At 45.9% G+C, this 16,975-nt stretch overlaps 1 protein-coding gene across 3 annotated transcripts in view; it reads left to right on the top strand.

Moving 5' to 3' along the window:
• Nucleotides 1-3,695: 3,695 nt before the first annotated feature.
• SCPEP1 (serine carboxypeptidase 1) overlaps nt 3,696-16,975 on the top strand; it is a 30,333-nt gene continuing 17,053 nt past the window's right edge. For 2 of the 3 annotated variants that reach the window (XM_021929076.2, XM_003912789.5), the window contains exons 1-5: nt 3,696-3,827; nt 7,300-7,448; nt 12,591-12,680; nt 14,575-14,730; nt 15,096-15,170. In XM_021929076.2, coding sequence (XP_021784768.1) covers nt 3,752-3,827; nt 7,300-7,448; nt 12,591-12,680; nt 14,575-14,730; nt 15,096-15,170 — 546 coding nt within the window. In that variant the 5' untranslated portion in view covers nt 3,696-3,751. Of the gene's footprint in view, nt 3,828-7,299; nt 7,449-12,590; nt 12,681-13,716; nt 14,206-14,574; nt 14,731-15,095; nt 15,171-16,975 lie in introns of those variants that run through there. The other variant, XM_009190317.4, reaches the window with a different exon arrangement.

Raw genomic sequence — 16,975 nt, 5'->3', positions numbered from 1 at the left:
AAACATACAATTTTAAAAACAGTTTTGAGGTTCAGTACCCAGTATCTTTCTTCCAGTCCTATTGCCTCCCTTGTAGCCCTATTTTATATATATACATAAATTTTTTTTTTTTTTTTTTTTTTGAGGTGGAGTCTCACTCTGTCGCCCAGGCTGGAGTGCAGTGGCATGATCTCGGCTCACTGCAACATCCACCTCCCCAGTTTAAGCAATTCTCCTGCCTCAGCCTCCCGAACAGCTGGGAATACAGGCACACGCCACCACAACCGGCTAATTTTTTGTATTTTAGTAGAGATGGGGTTTCACCATGTTGCCCAGGCTAGTCTGGAACTCCTGAGCTGAGGCAATCCACCCTCATTGGCCTCCCAAAGTGCTGGGATTACAGGCGTGAGCCACTGCACCCAGCCAAGTCCTATTATAGTTCTTAGCTGCCCCAAGAGGACAGGTTTACATTGTAGAAATGCAATACATTTCAAATTGAACCACAAGCATAACTTTTAAAAAATGTTCTGTAGCTGACAGCCTTTGCATAAATTGTATCAGTGAGAACGTTATGTCAGTGGGAGAGATCTGATCTCACCAACTCTCATCTAGCCTTTAGCTTTCAAGCTGCCTTTGATTATTCCTGGACTTCTGGGCCAAGCTAATTTTGGGAGGCATTTAGGTTATAGGTTAGATGATAATAGCCCTTCCCCAAACTTTACGCTAAATGACCACCAGGCTAAGAAAATAGAGGAGGCTGAATTCTGCTAAGGATTGTCAGCCATTATTCCTGAGGTCATAAAATATGCAACTTCTCCAATGACTCCTGCAGACACCATCACTATTGTAGAACCTAAGGTTGGCCTTTTGAGATATCTTTTCAGGTTTTTTTGCATGTCTGACACCTGGCTCCACCTGGACCTACCAACTGCTCCTGCAGCCCTACCTGGAAGCAAATCAACACAAGAAGACAGCTTCAACTCCCTGTGAGTTCATCTCCAACCCAGCCAATCAGCAGCAAGCCCCCATTGCCTAGCCACGCCTGCCCCTACCCCTAAACTATCTTTGAAAAATCCTAGCCCCCAAATCCTCAGAGACTGATTTGAGTAATTATAAAACTCCAGTCTCCCTTTCAGCCAGTTCTGCATGAATTAAACTGTTTCCCCATTGCAATTCTCCTGCCTTCATAAATTGGCTGATTCTATCTGGGCAGCAGGCAAAAAGAACCCACTAGGGGGTTACATAGCACTCCTCATCAGAGAAATTTCCACTGACTCTTCTTCCAGCCTCAGCTCTGTTTGGCTAATCTTTCTCTATATATAGCCTTCACTTCTTTTCATCTTTCTCTCTTCTTTCCTCTCCTAGGAGCAAAACAACATTTCTCCTGGGCCGCACAGTTTGGCAATTATCTTTTGTTGCCTTTGCTGCATCTCCTATGCTATCAGTTCCCAACTCCAACTTCAATGAACCAAGGAGGTATTTTTCTTAAACAAAGACCACTCCAATCCTGAAGATTGGAATTTCGCCACTACCTGTAAGGATGACAAGCTTTAATCTGGTTTCTACATGTGGTTTTTGTTTGTTTTGTTCCTGTGATTATAAACTGTAATGAAAAAAGAAAATGTCACTGTAATACTTGCTTTATCATGTATTTATCCATGTAGGCAACCTTCTTTCTATCCTATCCATCAATCCATCTTATATTCTGGATACCTTTTTTTTTTTTTTTTTAAGAGACATGGTCTCGCTATTTTGTCCAGGCTGGGCTCAAACTTCTAGGCTCAATCAATCATCCCACCTTGGTCTTCCAAAGAGCTGGGATTACAGGCATGGGTCACTGGGCCAGCATCTGGATACATTTCAGAGAAAATTGTATACATTGGTAGGCCTCCCCCTAAACACTTCAATATGAATATTATTAACTAGAGGTGACATTTTATTTATATTTTTTCCTTTTGAAGTCATATTAGCATATTATAAGATGCACAATTTTTTTGTGCATGCGTGAGATGGGGTCTTACTCTGTCACCCAGGCTGGAGTGCAGTGGCACCATCTCGGCTCACTGCAACCTCCACCTCCTGGGTTCAAGCAATTCTCATGCCTCAGCCTCCTGAGTAGCTGAAACCACAGGCAAGTGCCACCAGGCCCAGCTAATTTTTGTATTTTTGTGGAAACGGGGTTTCGTTATGTTGCCCAGGCTGGTCTCAAACTCCCGACCTCAAGTAATCTGCCCGCTTCAGCCTCTCAAAGTGCTGGGATTACAGGTGTGAGCCACCGCGCCTTGGCTGTAGTGTTATTTTTGTGGCAAAAAATTGAAACCCTAAAATTCTAACTGCAGTGAGGGGGTAAGTGTATTTCAAGCCCTGTGATACAGACCAACTTGGAAGCTTCAAACAGGAAAAGCTTAGGATAGTGTTTGCTACATAGTTATTTATTTTTAACTAAGCATGTAACTTTTATGTATCTTCCAAATGGCATGGAACACGGCTCACTGCAGCCTGGAACTCTTAAGCTCAAGTGATCCTCCCACCTCAGCCTTCTGAGTAGCTCGGATAGCAGGCACGTGTCACCACATCAGCTAATTTTTGTTATTTTTTGTCGAGAGGGGGTCTCAATATGTTGCCCAGCCATTATGGATTTTATGCATTCGGGACCATCCCATGCTTAAAGCATGACAGAACCCTGCCTCATATTTTTCTCTGCCGCAGCTTTCAGCGCAGGGGCACCTCACCGGCAGGGCGGGGTCAGGGCTCTGTCCAGACAATGGCTGCAGAGTAAAAAGCACTTCTATTTATGGCAGGGCAAGGGCGAGGGGAGGGAGAAAGGAGCAGGAAAAGAGAAGTGGCCACATTTTTGTTTTTTGCTTTGTTACATGTACTTTTGAAACAGTATTTAGAAGTAGCCTCTCCTACAGCCCCTGCTGTAGCTTGTCTCCTAGCTCTGTGAGGTGAGTTATTCAGTACCCTCTAACATAAAAATGACCTTCAGACAGACAGGCAGACAGGCAGACACACACACACACACACACACACACACACACACACAGAGGAAAACATATCTGTCATCCACTTTTTCTTCCTTTCCCGTCCCCAGACCCTCGATTCTCTCTTTAAAATGACTGTTGTGAAGATAATGTAACAACACAAAGTAATGCTAATGACAAATTATCAAAAAAGAAAAAACCGAAATAAAAATCTTTATTAGTGTTTTAAAAAGGATGTAAAAGACTATGGGAAAACAAATGCTGACAATAGTTATGTCTAACTTTTTTGTTCATATTTCCAAAACGTTTGTAACATAATTTTAAAAGAAAAATAATTTTAAAAATACATATCTGAAAATGAAACCCCGCTGTTTGCAACGACCAACTGGCTTAATGTGACTTTTCGCAGATGCAGCAGTGTTGGAAAACATCAGTCCTTTTGCTGAGGGAAGGAAGAGATGGGAGGGGTAGAAAGGGCGGTGGTTATTGCCTTTAGTATTTCGATCCGGTCACACAACCTAAATCCAACATCTGCATCAAATGTCTCCTTTCCGAAATACTTTCCCTAAAATGACAGAGAACCTGGCCAGGTGGACAGAACGGCCCCTGCGCATTTGCAGGTGTCCTGGTGGGCTTGCGGGGCAGAGGGCGTGCGGGTCTCAGGAAGCTGCCGCGTCCGCCCAGGCCCCGCCCCCGACCCACCCGGCCCGGCCCCGCCCCGTCCGCCTCCGTCACGTGATGGGGCGCCGCGTCCAGCCTGTTGCTGATGCTGCCCTGGGGTACTCGTCATGGAGCTGGCACTGCGGCGCTCTCCAGTCCCAGGGTGGTTGCTGCTGCTGCCGCTGCTGCTGGGCCTGAGCGCAGGTAGGTTCAAGCAAGAGGCGAACCAGCTGCCGTGCTTCTTTTTTCCCCAGGCATGAGAGTTTGTTAGTGGGGTTGTGCTTTTGAAAACGCATCTCTTTTCCTCGGTTCTTACCTTGTGTAATTATATTGCGTTTAAATCTCGCTCTCTTTTTTTTTTTTCTTAACAAATTCAAAGTGCTTTTTCTATCGTTTTCTGGCTCTGGGTGGTCTGAGTGCTTCCGTTCCCTCCTACGCCTAGATAGAAGCTGTGTGCAGAAATGTATAATTTGGGGAAACTGCTGGTCAATGAGGTTTCCCTGATTCAAAGGCCGCGATTGGCGGCTAAATGAGGATGTAAGATCTTTTTATTTTGAGCTGAAATCTGCGGTCAAAAATATCCTTAAATCCTACCACGAATGGGACATTTCATTGAGATAAGGCCCTTTCTTCTCTTGATCAAAACAAACAAGATAACATCTTCCCCCACAGCGATCTTTTTTGGCAAAAAACAGATTTGTGTTTAATAAAATAGAATGACTTGCAAATTGATTTTCACTCTTCATTCAGCAAAACCTCTCCTAGTCTGAAGCAAGAGCTGAGAACTGGAACTGGCCACAAGCTTGCCTTGTGACCTTAGGCACGTTGTTAAACAGTTTTGTTTTCCCTTTTGTAAAATGGGGATCATCTGGCCCTTTGGCCAGAGTGTCTGGGAGATTTTGTAAAATTAGTTGTTCTGCCAGTTTTACCAGTAGTCACTGCCAGGCAACGGAGAAGTGCCTGGGATTAGGTCAAAAGGGACCTGTGCCTTATCTGTCATTCTCAAGGGACCCCAGCCTTATCTATTATTGTCAAGGACAATATAATCGTGCGTTACTTGTATATAGAACCTTATAGCTAAGTCTGTAATGTTTAACCATCTGTTTCGCTCCTCAGGACACTTTCTGGTTTTCTTAATCTCCATTCTTGTTTTGTTTTGAGTCTCACTATGTTGCCCAGGCTGGTCTGGAACTGCCTGACTCAAGTGATCTTTCTACCTCAGCATCCCAAGTAGCCGGGACTACAGACACAGGCCACCACCCTGGCTGTTTCTTTTTTTTTTTTGAGACGGAGTCTCGCTTTGTCACCCAGGCTAGAGTGCAGTGGCCGGATCTCAGCTCACTGCAAGCTCCGCCTCCCAGGTTCATGCCATTCTCCTGCCTCAGCCTCCCACATAGCTGGGACTACAGGCACCCGCCACCTCGCCCGGCTAGTTTTTTGTATGTTTTAGTAGAGACGGCGTTTCACCGTGTTAGCCAGGATGGTCTTGATCTCCTGACCTCGTGATCCGCCCGTCTCGGCCTCCCAAAGTGCTGGGATTACAGGCTTGAGCCACCGCGCCCGGCCAACCCTGGCTCTTTCAAATTTACAAGACGTGGTCTCATTGTCTTCCTCTCTACTCCTGTCTCTTGGCTGTTGGGACCAGTGCTCTTTTACTTACCAATGGGCCTTGAAATTTGAGAAGGGAGGAAGTAGAAGGCAGAAAACGCCAGCCACCGAGGGAATCCCTCCCATCATCTTTTAACATCAGCCTCCCTACTTTTTTTTTCCCAGAGCGGTTTTTGAGAAACAAAAAAAAAAAAGATACTAAAACTTAGAAATTGTTACGTTAGCAAAAAGTGACAAAGAAAATGTTTTCAGCCTACTTTTTTCTAATACGTATTTTGTGGATGCTAGAAAAGTAAGGAAAATTGGAGTAGGCGGATTATAGGATCCATATATTTAAATACACACAGAGATATGTCGTTCAGTTTAAAAAGATCATCTACATGAGTTAGGAAAATTGCCCTTTTTCGTATTTGTTGTAACTCTTTGCTGTTTGCCTTTTTATTTTTGATGTACAGAAATTGTGTTGTGTAGAAATATAACAAGTTTCTGTTCTCACTTCCATCGATATTTCTTTTGTACAGTCTCCGGGGTTTGCTTAGATTCTTTCCTCATCCAGACATCAGAAATATATTTAACTATATTTTTGTATTATTTTTAATGTTTAAATTTTTTTTTTTTTTTTTTTTTGAGACGGAGTCTTGCTCTGTCACCCAGGCTGGAGTACAGTGGCCAGATCTCAGCTCACTGCAAGCTCCGCCTCCCGGGTTTATGCCATTCTCCTGCCTCAGCCTCCCGAGTAGCTGGGACTACAGGCGCCCACCACCTCGCCCGGCTAGTTTTTTGTATTTTTAGTAGAGACGGGGTTTCACCGCGTTAGCCAGGATGGTCTCGATCTCCTGACCTCGTGATCCGCCCGTCTCGGCCTCCCAAAGTGCTGGGATTACAGGCTTGAGCCACCGCGCCCGGTCTAGTGTTTAAATTTTAAAATTGAAGTACTTGATCCACATGGAACTTATTTTGTTTATAGTATTGAGAGGACCTAAATTTCTCTTTTTTTCTCCAAAAAAGGTAATTGTTGCTCCATTACTGTATATTAAATATTCTCAGCTCCACTAATTTGTGATGCTGCTTTACTCGTGTTTTTTGTTTGCTTGGTTGGTTGGTTTTTTGTTTTTTTGAGATAGGGTCTCCCTCTGTCGCCTAGGCTGGGGGGTGCACTGGTATGATCACAGCTCACTGCAGCCTCAACCTACTGGGCTCAAGCGATTCTCCTACCTCTGTCTCCTGAGTAGCTGGGACCACAGGCGTGTGCCACGACGCCCAGCTAATTTTTGTAGTTTTTGTAGAGATGGGGTGTTGCTATGTTGCTTAGACTGGTTTCGAACTCCTGTGCGCAAGCTATCAGCCTGTCTTGGCCTTCCAAAGTGTTGGGATTACAGGAGTGAGCCACCTAGCCTGGCGTCTTATTCATGTATTAAATACGATATAAAAACCAGTATATTGCATTCTGAGATTTTTACTTTTTTATTCAAAATATAAATCTCTCTTGTTTTTACAGAATTATAAAAGTATTTCCTGTAATCCCAGCACTTTGGGAGGCCTAGGCGGGCAGATCACCTGAGGTCAGGAGTGCGAGACCAGCCTGACCAACATGGAGAAACCCCGTTCCTACTAAAAATACAAAATTAGCCAGGCGTGGTGGCCCATACCTGTAATCCCAGCTACTCGGAAGGCTGAGGCAGGAGAATCGCTCGAACCCGGAAGGCAGAGGTTGCGGTGAGCCGAGATCGCGCCATTGCATTCCAGCCTGGGCAACAAGAGCAAGACTCTGTGTCAACAAAAAACAAAAGAAAAAAAAGTGTTTCATATTTATGGTTAAAAATCCAAACATTACAGAAAGGTGTAGAGGAAAAACTGAAAGCCCCTGGCCTCCTCTGCCACTGTTAAGTTTGGTTTCTTTTTTCATAGCTGAGATTTTTTTCATTATTCCTGCAATGTATTGGGGTGGATAAATTACCAAACTATAAAACAAATCATCTCTAGCCTAGCATGGCTGTTTCTGCCAGGCTTGGAATTTACCTGTACATTAGGCACTTTTCTGGAAGGTGAAATTGAGCTTCTGTTTCAGGAGCTGTCATTGACTGGCCCACAGAGGAGGGCAAGGAAGTATGGGGTTACGTGACCGTCCGCAAGGATGCCTACATGTTCTGGTGGCTCTATTATGCCACCAACTCCTGCAAGAACTTCTCAGAACTGCCCCTGGTCATGTGGCTTCAGGTAAAGTAGTTTCCCAACCTGGCCTGAGGTCCAGGCCAAGTCTTCCCTATGTGGCTCTTTGCATGCTTTTCAGGCTCATGTCTCAGCAGTGAAGGGCCGGTTTGGTCCAGCAGTGTGGCCTGGGAGTTCGGCGTGCTTCTGAGGCAGGCTGAGGCAATGGTATAGCCAAGGAGGCTAAATCAGAGGGCGAGGGGGTTCTAGCCTTTTGTCAGAGTCTCTTTATATTTCCAGACGATTGCAGGAAGGCTCACTGAAAACTCCTGATGATACATTTGATAACATAGTGGAAGAAAGTGTTTTGAGGCCGGGCACAGTGGCTCATGCCTGTAATCCTAGCACTTTGGGAGGCTGAGGCAGGTGGATCATATGAGGCCAGGAGTTCGAGACCAAGCTGGCTAACATAGTGAAACCCTGTCTTTACTAAAAATATTTAATACCAAAATTATCCAGGCATGGTAGCACATACCTATAATCCCAGCTACTCAGGTGGTTGAGGCATGAGAATTGCTTGGACCCGAGAGGTGGAGGTAGCAGTGAGCTGAGATCGTGCCACTGTGCTCCAGCCTGGGTGACAGAGCAAGACCCTATCTCAAAAACAGAAAAAAAAAAAAAAGTAAGTAAGTTTTATGGAAGGTTCCAAAGCAAAGACCTGAGGTAGCCTGACCCTGCCTTCCTCTCCCCACAATCCTTTCCTGGACCCTAACTTCTTACCCCAAGAAAAGCTGATCTTTCGAAGGGACTGCTACCAGCCTTCTGCACCTTCATGTGACTGTTGCACCCTCCCCCTTTCCCTCAGTGTGTTTGCATTTTAACCTTGAGCTCTGATTGTAGGATGGAAGGCAGGGAGCTGGTTGAAAGATTTTTAGGGACAGGCAGAGGCTCGCCTCTGGCATTTTTGAAATGCGTCCAGAGATGGCCCACCCCCACCTGGAAGACCCCTCACCAGGGAGGAATTAAGGAACATGGTCTTGCCTCTGGAAAATGTGGGCATGGCCCAGCTGGAGCTCTGGGCCCCTCATCAGTAAATAGGGGCCCTGGTGCTCACCTCCATAGGATGCTACTGGGACGTCTTCCAACAATGCTGGTATTTATAAGCAGCCTCCCACCGCCTGGGTTTTGCCTGCCAGGATGGTCAATGCAGACTTTCTGGTGAGATAGAGTGAAAATGAGCAGTTTTCAGGGAGGGGCCTTTCTCTTTTGGAATTATCACTTGTGCCACCTCTGAGGGACAGAGCTGAGGCTCAGCCCCAGGTGCAGATATGATAATGCTGCAGAAGAAGAACCCTTGTGCGTCAGCCCAGGGAGCCCTGTTCACCTCCGGTGGCTGGAGACAAAGGTGCGGCACAGTTGGCAGGGAGAGCCAGGCCGTGGACAAGCTCAGGCCTGCCATCAGACCCTGGGTTTTCAGTGCCTACCTGCCACTTAGAGCCATGGCAAGACACTTCCTTCTCTGGGCTTTGGCTGTCTAATCTGGGGGATTTTGGTGGTTTTTCAAACTTTTTGTTCATCAGCAGAACTTTTTTTTTTTTTTTTAACCCCCAAATGAAAGCTTACAAAGGGGAGACAAAGCAGACAACAGCAGAAGTGCTGAGGCTGGGGCTTCTCCTTTGTCCCAGGGATACTTTCTGAGCTGTTAGGAAAACAGTTTGAAACAAACGCCGAATTTCAGAAGTTGTAAGCTATCCTTTTGGTTGATGGCAGAGTGGGATTGTTAAATTAGTTAACATTTTAAAATGAGGACATTTGCTTCCTCTTTCCAAAAATCACGAGATACAGTAATTTAGGGCCTGAACTCACTGTCCCCAAAGCTGCGTGTAGGTGGCCCCTTTTCCTGGAAGGTGGGAGCTGCTGGAGGAAGGTGCCCCTCTGCCACCCTCTGATTTGCTCTGCTCCACAGCCTCTGCCGGGCTTCTGGAGGCCATTGGGTTTGCAACATTTAGTTGACCTTTGAGCTGAGAAGTTTTTTTTTTTTTTTTTGAGACAGAGTCTCCCTCTGTCAGTCAGGCTGGAGTGCAGTGTCAGGATCTCTGCTCACTGCAACCTCCACCTCCTGGGCTCAAGCAGTTCTCCTGCCTCAGCCTTCCAAGTAGCTGGGATTACAGGCGTGTGCTACCACACCCGGCTAATTTTTTTTTTTATAGTTTTAGTAGAGACGGGGTTTCACCATGTTGGCCAGGCTTGTCTCGAACTCCTGACCTCAGGTAATCTGCCCACCTCGGCCTCCCAAAGTGCTGGGATTACAGGCGTGAGCCACTGCAGCCGACAAGCTGAGATGCTATTTGAAGTTTATCAACCGAAGAGAATAAATTGCTCTTCTCCACTTACCCAGAGGCCCAAGAGAGAAGAAAAAAGATTATGCTTACAGAAGAAATAACTAATTTAGATGAAAAGAAGATCTATTTTAGCAGCCTGCTGAGGACATGTGTGCTGACTTCTCTGGGGGGAATCTTTGAGAATCGAAGTCATGTCTTCTGAGTGGGTTAGCAAACTATGTTAGGGATACTTTCAAGTCTTTGAAGCATTTCACTTGGTCCACTGACACATTGACTGTGTCTCAGAGTTTCTGGATGGCCCTGGACCATGCTGGCACCCTATCCCAAAGTTCTGGACAAAAAATGGGTTTTACAACAGGATATATTCATGTAGAACAGAGGCTTCCTCCAGCCAACATCTCATTGCCTTTTGAGGAGAGGGGGATGAGGAGAGGGAGAGGTCATCTGCTGTCTCTATGGCTTACCAGAAGCAGAGGAGAACTGAGATTTCTCCCACAAAGACCCAACCCTTAGGATTTCCAGCTTTTCCTCTTTTGCTTTGATCCTACCTCATCCTAATTAAGTCCATGAGGAAAAAGGAACCCAGCTTTCATTGGAGGGTAGATCTCTGGCTTTAATTTATTGCATATTGCATTGTGAATATTTTTCAGTGTTGCCACATCGTTTTTCATAGTTCATGGTTCTAAGTGGCAGTGTAGCATTCCATGCTGTAGATGTGCTGTGGGTGCCTAACCTGTTCCCCTACTGGGGGACATTGGAGTTGCACCCTTACTTCTGTTGTTATTTTGAATAGGACTGCGGTTAACATCGTTATCTGCTTTGTGAACTTTTTACTGCTGTGTTAGAAAATCTTAAGATACAAAGGGCATATGATCGGGGGATTTATAGCCTTCCAATTTTATCAGAGTTAGGTTGGTTCAGGTTCAAAACATTAATATTGTAAAGTCTTTCCCTTTGGGGCCCTCTTGCTGTTGCTAGTTGCCCTTTAGCCCTGACTCTCTTGTCTTTTTTTTTTTTTTTTTTTTTTTAGATTTCCCTACTACACAAACTGCCCTGGCTTCTGTTTTGCCCAAGCTATTCCCTTTCATCTTTTTTTTTTTTTTTCTTTTTTGAGACAAGGTCTCGCTGTGTCACCCAGGCTGGAGTGCAGTGGTGCAATCTCGGCTCACTGCAGCCTCCACTTATTGGACTCAAGTGATTCTCGTGCCTCAGCCCCCCGAGTAGCTGGGACTACAGGCGCCTGCCACCACACCTGGCTAATTTTCTATTTTTAGTAGAGACAAGGTTTCGTGTGTTGACCAGGCAGGACTCGAACTCCTCTCGAACTCCTGACTTCAAGTGATCTGCCTGCCTTGGCTTCCCAAAGCGCTGGGATTACAGGCATGAGCCACCGCGCCTGGCCCCCGTTTTGTCTTTTTGTATCTCCCTTTCCTATTCATTGTGCTAGTGCACAGAGAAGCCACTTCCTTTTATTCTAGGTCCTCAGCCCTTTCCCTTGCCTTAGCTGACAGGGCCCTCCTCATAGACTCCCCACCTCAGTTGGCCCCTGGATTTGTCCAGAAAAAGCACTGACCATCTTTTCCCCTGACCACCTCCCAAAGGGCCTCCTCTTGTCTCAATTAGAAAGCCCACCCAGGCTGGGCGTGGTGGCTCACGCCTGTAATCCCAGCACTTTGGGAGGCTGAGGCGGGCGGATCATGAGGTCAGGAGATAAGACCATCCTGGCTAACATGGTGAAACCCCATCTCTACTAAAAATACAAAAAATTAGCTGGGCATGGTGGCGGGCGTCTGTAGTCCCAGCTACTCGGGAGGCTGAGGCAGGAGAATGGCGTGAACCTGGGAGGCAGAGCTTGCAGTGAGCCGAGATCGCGCCACTGTACTCCAGCCTGGGCGACTGAACGAGACTCCATCTCAAAAGAAAAAAAAGAAAGCCCACCCAACCTGTCCTATTTGCCTCTTAGTTTTTTTCCTCTCTGAAGCCGTCAGAGCCCTTAGAACTGCCCCCAGCAACGAGCTGCGGTTCAGAATCCTGCCTTTCCCACTCCCATGGACGCTCACAGTATCAAACTCTCCCTGCCCTGGAGCTTTAGAATCTGCTGCATTATATCCAGAGAATCTGCTTGATCAAACTGCTCCTAAGTCTGGGTCCTTTATTAATCCACAGGGATTCTGAAGAGTCTCCCATCTCCTGGGGAGGGGATGATGGAGGAAGAGTCAGAAGGCCCAGTGTCTAGTCCTGGTAGAGCTCGTTCAGGTCAGCAAGGCCTGCTGCAGGCCACGGCTCCAGCTCAGAAAATCAGGAGGCAGCTAGGCATGATGGCTGACACCTGTAATCCCAGCACTTAGGGAGGCTGAGGTGGGAGGATTGCTTGAGCCCAGGAGTTCGAGACCAGCCTGGGTAACATGGTGAAACCTCACCTGTACAAAAAACACAAAAATTAGTCGGGCTGGGTGTGCTGGCGTGCGCCTACAGTTCCAACAACTTGAGGGGGCTGAGGCGGGAGGATCACTTGAACCCCAGAGGTAGAAGCTGCAGTGAACTGAGATTGCACCACTGCACTCCAGCCTGGGTAACAAAGTTAGACCCTGTCTTAAAAGAAAAGAAAAGAAAAGAAAAAATCAGGAGTCAAGAACATTCCACTGAAGACCTCTTAGCTCAGCTCTGCTCCTTTCAAAGAGAAAAGCCTCAGCAGTTACTAGGGGAGCTTTGCTCATGTGAAAGTCCCTGGTTCATCAGAGAAATTGTGTCTTTTATGCAAATTGACCCAGCCATCACTAACTCATAAACCGTCTATAGCAAATGTGGTCATTCATCGTAAAGACTAAGTTTGACTAAAATTTTTGTTTGTTTCTTCTCTCTTCCACAGGGCGGTCCAGGCGGTTCCAGCACTGGATTTGGAAACTTTGAGGAAATTGGGCCCCTTGACAGCAATCTCAAACCCCGGAAAACCACCTGGGTACAGTGAGGACGGTCCTGAGCTAAACCTTGCCCCGTGGCCTCTCAGAGGCCCTGCCCAACTTTTGGAGGGGCCACAGATGTAGCAATCCCTCGCCATCCCTTTCCTCGTCCTGTGAATACTGAGGCCATGGGCACTTGTCCGCAGGCCTCCTCTCTGGCCCAGCTTCTCCCATTTCTCAGGACAACTTATCTTGCCCCAGTCTGCCTCGCTTTCTCCAAGACAACCCCTCTCTCCAGCTGCCTTCAAAAACTTACTACAGCAGACACCTGGGACCCTGCGTTACCCATGCTGGCCATCTCTGCAGTCTCAGACACCAGGGTTGCACCCTCCAGCCACAGCCCCCAGTCCTTTTCTCTCTCCTCTCCTCCTACTTGTATCTTGACTTCCTCTTTCGATGTCTCTCTTGCTCTCCTGCTCGCACCTCCCCCTCATTCTTAGCATCTCTTCCTTCCCTCACCCCTCTGTGGTCAACTCCCGTATCCTTCTCCCTTTACAGCCTTGGGTCACTCCCACTGTCCACCTGCTTAGCCCTGACGCCCAGGCTGCCCATGATCAGAACTGCGCACCCACCCTAGGGCTGCTACACAGCGTGGGCCCCACTCAGGGCTTGTGGCTATTCCTCTCTCTGTGCTCCGGCTCTCCCGGCTGCACCTATTGCTATGAATGTTCTTCACTTTCCTCAGTGCTCCTCCTCCAGCCTCCCTCTCACATTGGGAGCTAAGCTTTCTGGTCTTTCTTTCTTTTTTTTCTGAGATGGAGTCTCTCTCTGTCGCCAAGGCTGGAGTGCAGTGGCGCAATCTCGGCTCACTGCAACCTCTGCTTCCCGGGTTCAAGCGATTCTGCTGCCTCAGCCTCCCAAGTAGCTGGGACTACAGGCGTGTGCCACCACACCCAGTTAATTTTTGTATTTTTAGTAGAGATGGGGTTTCACCATGTTGGTCAGCTGGTCTCGAACTCTTGACCTCGTGATCTGCCCACCTCGGCCTCCCAAAGTGCTGGGATTACAGGCGTGAGCCACCGCGCCCAGCCACTTTCTTGTCTTTCTTAAGGGTTTCCTACTGTTGCCTCACGGTCTTTGTACATGCTGTCCTCCTGGCCTGGGCCTTTCCTGTACTTGGTTCCAACAGAAATCTCACTTCCAGGAGTGGTTGTAGAGTCATCCCCTACCTTCACCCCCCATCCCAACTTGTCTCCAAGCCTTCTGGAACTAAAAGGACCATATGAGTGAGGACCGTGGTCCCAGTCCTGGTGCTGCCACTGCCTGTCCAATTTTGTGACCTTAGACACATTCTGGGCTCTTTCTGGGCTTTAATTTCCTCATCAGCAAGGGACATGACTGGACTGTGTCATTATTCAGGATCTTTTATATGTAAATTTTATAACTCTCAACCTCTTTGGAAAAGGTATTAGAATAAACTCTGTTCTTGCAGTGTACAGAGAAGCCAGGCCAATGTGGAAATTGGATGCATTTCCAAGAAAACTGATGTGTGTCCAGACTTTGAGTGTCCTCTGGCTTCTTCGAGTTAGTGCATAGACTGTCTCTGCATGCCTCTTTCTGCACTAGTTTGTTACGTTTAGTACATTGTATTGTGTGAAAAGCAACAGCCCAGATTATTTGATTCCTGTGTGTGTTAATCTTTCCGTCTTGCCTCTCCCTTTTTTTGGGGGGGAGTTGGGGGGGGGCTTTCTTTGTTTTGATTTTTTGTTTTGTTTTGTTTTTTTCCTATGCTCCTGTCCCTTATTTTTAAAAATCTCTTTTGGCAACAGGGATATCATCACCACACTGTTATCCTCACTATGTGGGTTTTGCTGAGCTAGTAGAAAATGATCCAAAGATAATTGGTGACCAAACAACTGATTGCAACATTTCATTTTCCTCTGTGGCACATAGCTCCAGGCTGCCAGTCTCCTATTTGTGGATAATCCTGTGGGCACTGGGTTCAGTTACGTGAATGGTAGTGGTGCCTATGCCAAGGACCTAGCTACGGTGGCTTCAGACATGATGGTTCTCCTGAAGACCTTCTTCGATCGCCACAAAGAATTCCAGGTAAGCAAAGACTCAGGAACAGCTAAGGAAAGGGTTGGCAATAGCAACTCTATATCCATCAGCATAAACCTGAACTGCCTCCAGAGTTTAATGCCTAGCTGATTTCTGAGAAAACCTTTTTATTTCCAAGATTGGGTTGTGAATTTTTGTTTCTGTCATCTTTAAAGTTGATATTTAACTTGAAAGAATGACCCTGGAATGGGCATTCTAGTCAGATGTAATAATCAGATCGGAGTGATGGGGGAGGAACACAAAGCAGATTTGTTTTTTCTGGCCATTATATGCAATAGAAATTTGAAATTAATTTGCGTGACTCAAAAAGCAATCAAGGTTGTTAATTCTGTGTAAATTCCTTTTCTTACTAGACAGTTCCATTCTACATTTTCTCAGAGTCCTATGGAGGAAAAATGGCAGCTGGCATTGGTCTAGAGCTTTATAAGGTAATGGAAAATAACTTTGTTGTTATGGTTTTGGACAGAAAATCATGTTACTTTTATATACACACGTGATATTAAATACACTTTGAATAGGGCCATGTACATGCAGAGTAAGATTAAATCTGTAGTAATAATCATGAAAAGTTTTTAAAAGAAGAGTGAAGATTGCCCTACTAGATCTGGAACAAGATATAAAGCTTGAGTGAGTAAAAGAATGTGGTACTGACATAGCAACAGACAAATAGATTAATTGCAACAGGGTACAGAATCCAGAAACACGCACATATATATGTATGTATATCATATATTTGTATTATATGTATATGATCATATATAAATATAAGATAACACTTCAAATCATTGAGGCATGGATAGAATGTCAATAAATGTTATGGAGACAAATGTCTATCACTTTGGAAAATAGAAAACTTGTATTCTTGCCTTGTATAAAATATTAATTCTGGATAGATTAAAATCTAAACTTAAAAATAAAAATTGGGACAGAATGCAGTGGCCCATGCCTATGATCCCAGCACTTTGGGAAGACCAGGCAGGAGAACCGCTTGTGACCAGCAGTTCCAGACCAGCCTGGGCAACGTAGCGAGATCCTGTTTCTATTAAAAAAAAAAAAAAAAAATCAACCGGGCACAGTGGCTCCTGGCTGTAATCGCAGCTACTTGGGAGGATGAGGTGGGAGGATCGCTTGAGTTCAAGAATTTGAAGCTGCAGTGAGCTGTGATCATGCTACTGCGCTCCAGCCTGGGTGATAGAACAAGACCATGTCTCAGGGAAAAAAAAAAAACACAAAAAAAACAACAATGTCCTAGTAGAAAAATTGGGCAAAGACAAATGTGGACAAGCAATTTATAAAAGAAATATAACAGCCTTTAGACATATGAAAAATCTTCAACTTTTATTAGTAAGCCAAGTCCATGAGATTTGTAAATATTTAAAAGACTGATAACACCCAGTTTTGGTAAGAAGTCAGGGAAATAAGTGTTCTTGTGCGCTTTTGATGGGAATACAAATTAATTTAAACTTCAAAGGACAATTTGACAATGTCTGTCAGTTTTTTAAATGTATGTGTCGGCCGGGCGCGGTGGCTCAAGCCTGTAATCCCAGCACTTTGGGAGGCCGAGACAGGCGGATCACGAGGTCAGGAGATCGAGACCATCCTAGCTAACCCGGTGAAACCCCGTCTCTACTAAAAAAATACAAAAAACTAGCCGGGCGAGATGGCGGGTGCCTGCAGTCCCAGCTACTCGGGAGGCTGAGGGAGGAGAATGGCGTAAACCCGGGAGGCGGAGCTTGCAGTGAGCTGAGATCCGGCCACTGCACTCCAGCCTGGGCGGCAGAGCGAGACTCCGTCTCAAAAAAAAAAAAAAAAAATGTATGTGTCATTTGACCCAATAATTTTATCCTATGGGAATACTTATACATATGTGTATGTCAGTGAATGTTTATTATGCCATTGTTTATAATGTTCATAAACTGAAAACAGCTGGTTGGCTGTCAGTAAAGGATTGCTTAAATAAAGTAGGTACATCTTTCCAAGATGAAATGCTTTGCAGCCAGTGTAAAGAATGGATCCAGGTGGGCGCGGTGGCTCATGCCTGTAATCCTGCTCATGCCTGTAATCCTGCTCATGCCTGTAATCCCAGCACTTTGGGAGGCCAAGGTGGGTGGATTGCTCGAGGTCAGGAGTTGGAGACCAGCCAAGCCAACATGATGAAACCCAGTCTCTACTAAAAATACAAAAATTACCTGGGCGTGGTAATGCATGCCTGTAATCCCAGCTACTAGGGAGG

This window comes from Papio anubis, chromosome 17 (genome assembly GCF_008728515.1).
Source record: "Papio anubis isolate 15944 chromosome 17, Panubis1.0, whole genome shotgun sequence".
In the NCBI taxonomy this organism is placed as follows: Eukaryota; Metazoa; Chordata; class Mammalia; order Primates; family Cercopithecidae; genus Papio; species Papio anubis.
The sequence above is the reverse complement of the archived record's forward strand: the minus strand, read 5'-3'. Positions and strand labels throughout refer to the sequence as shown.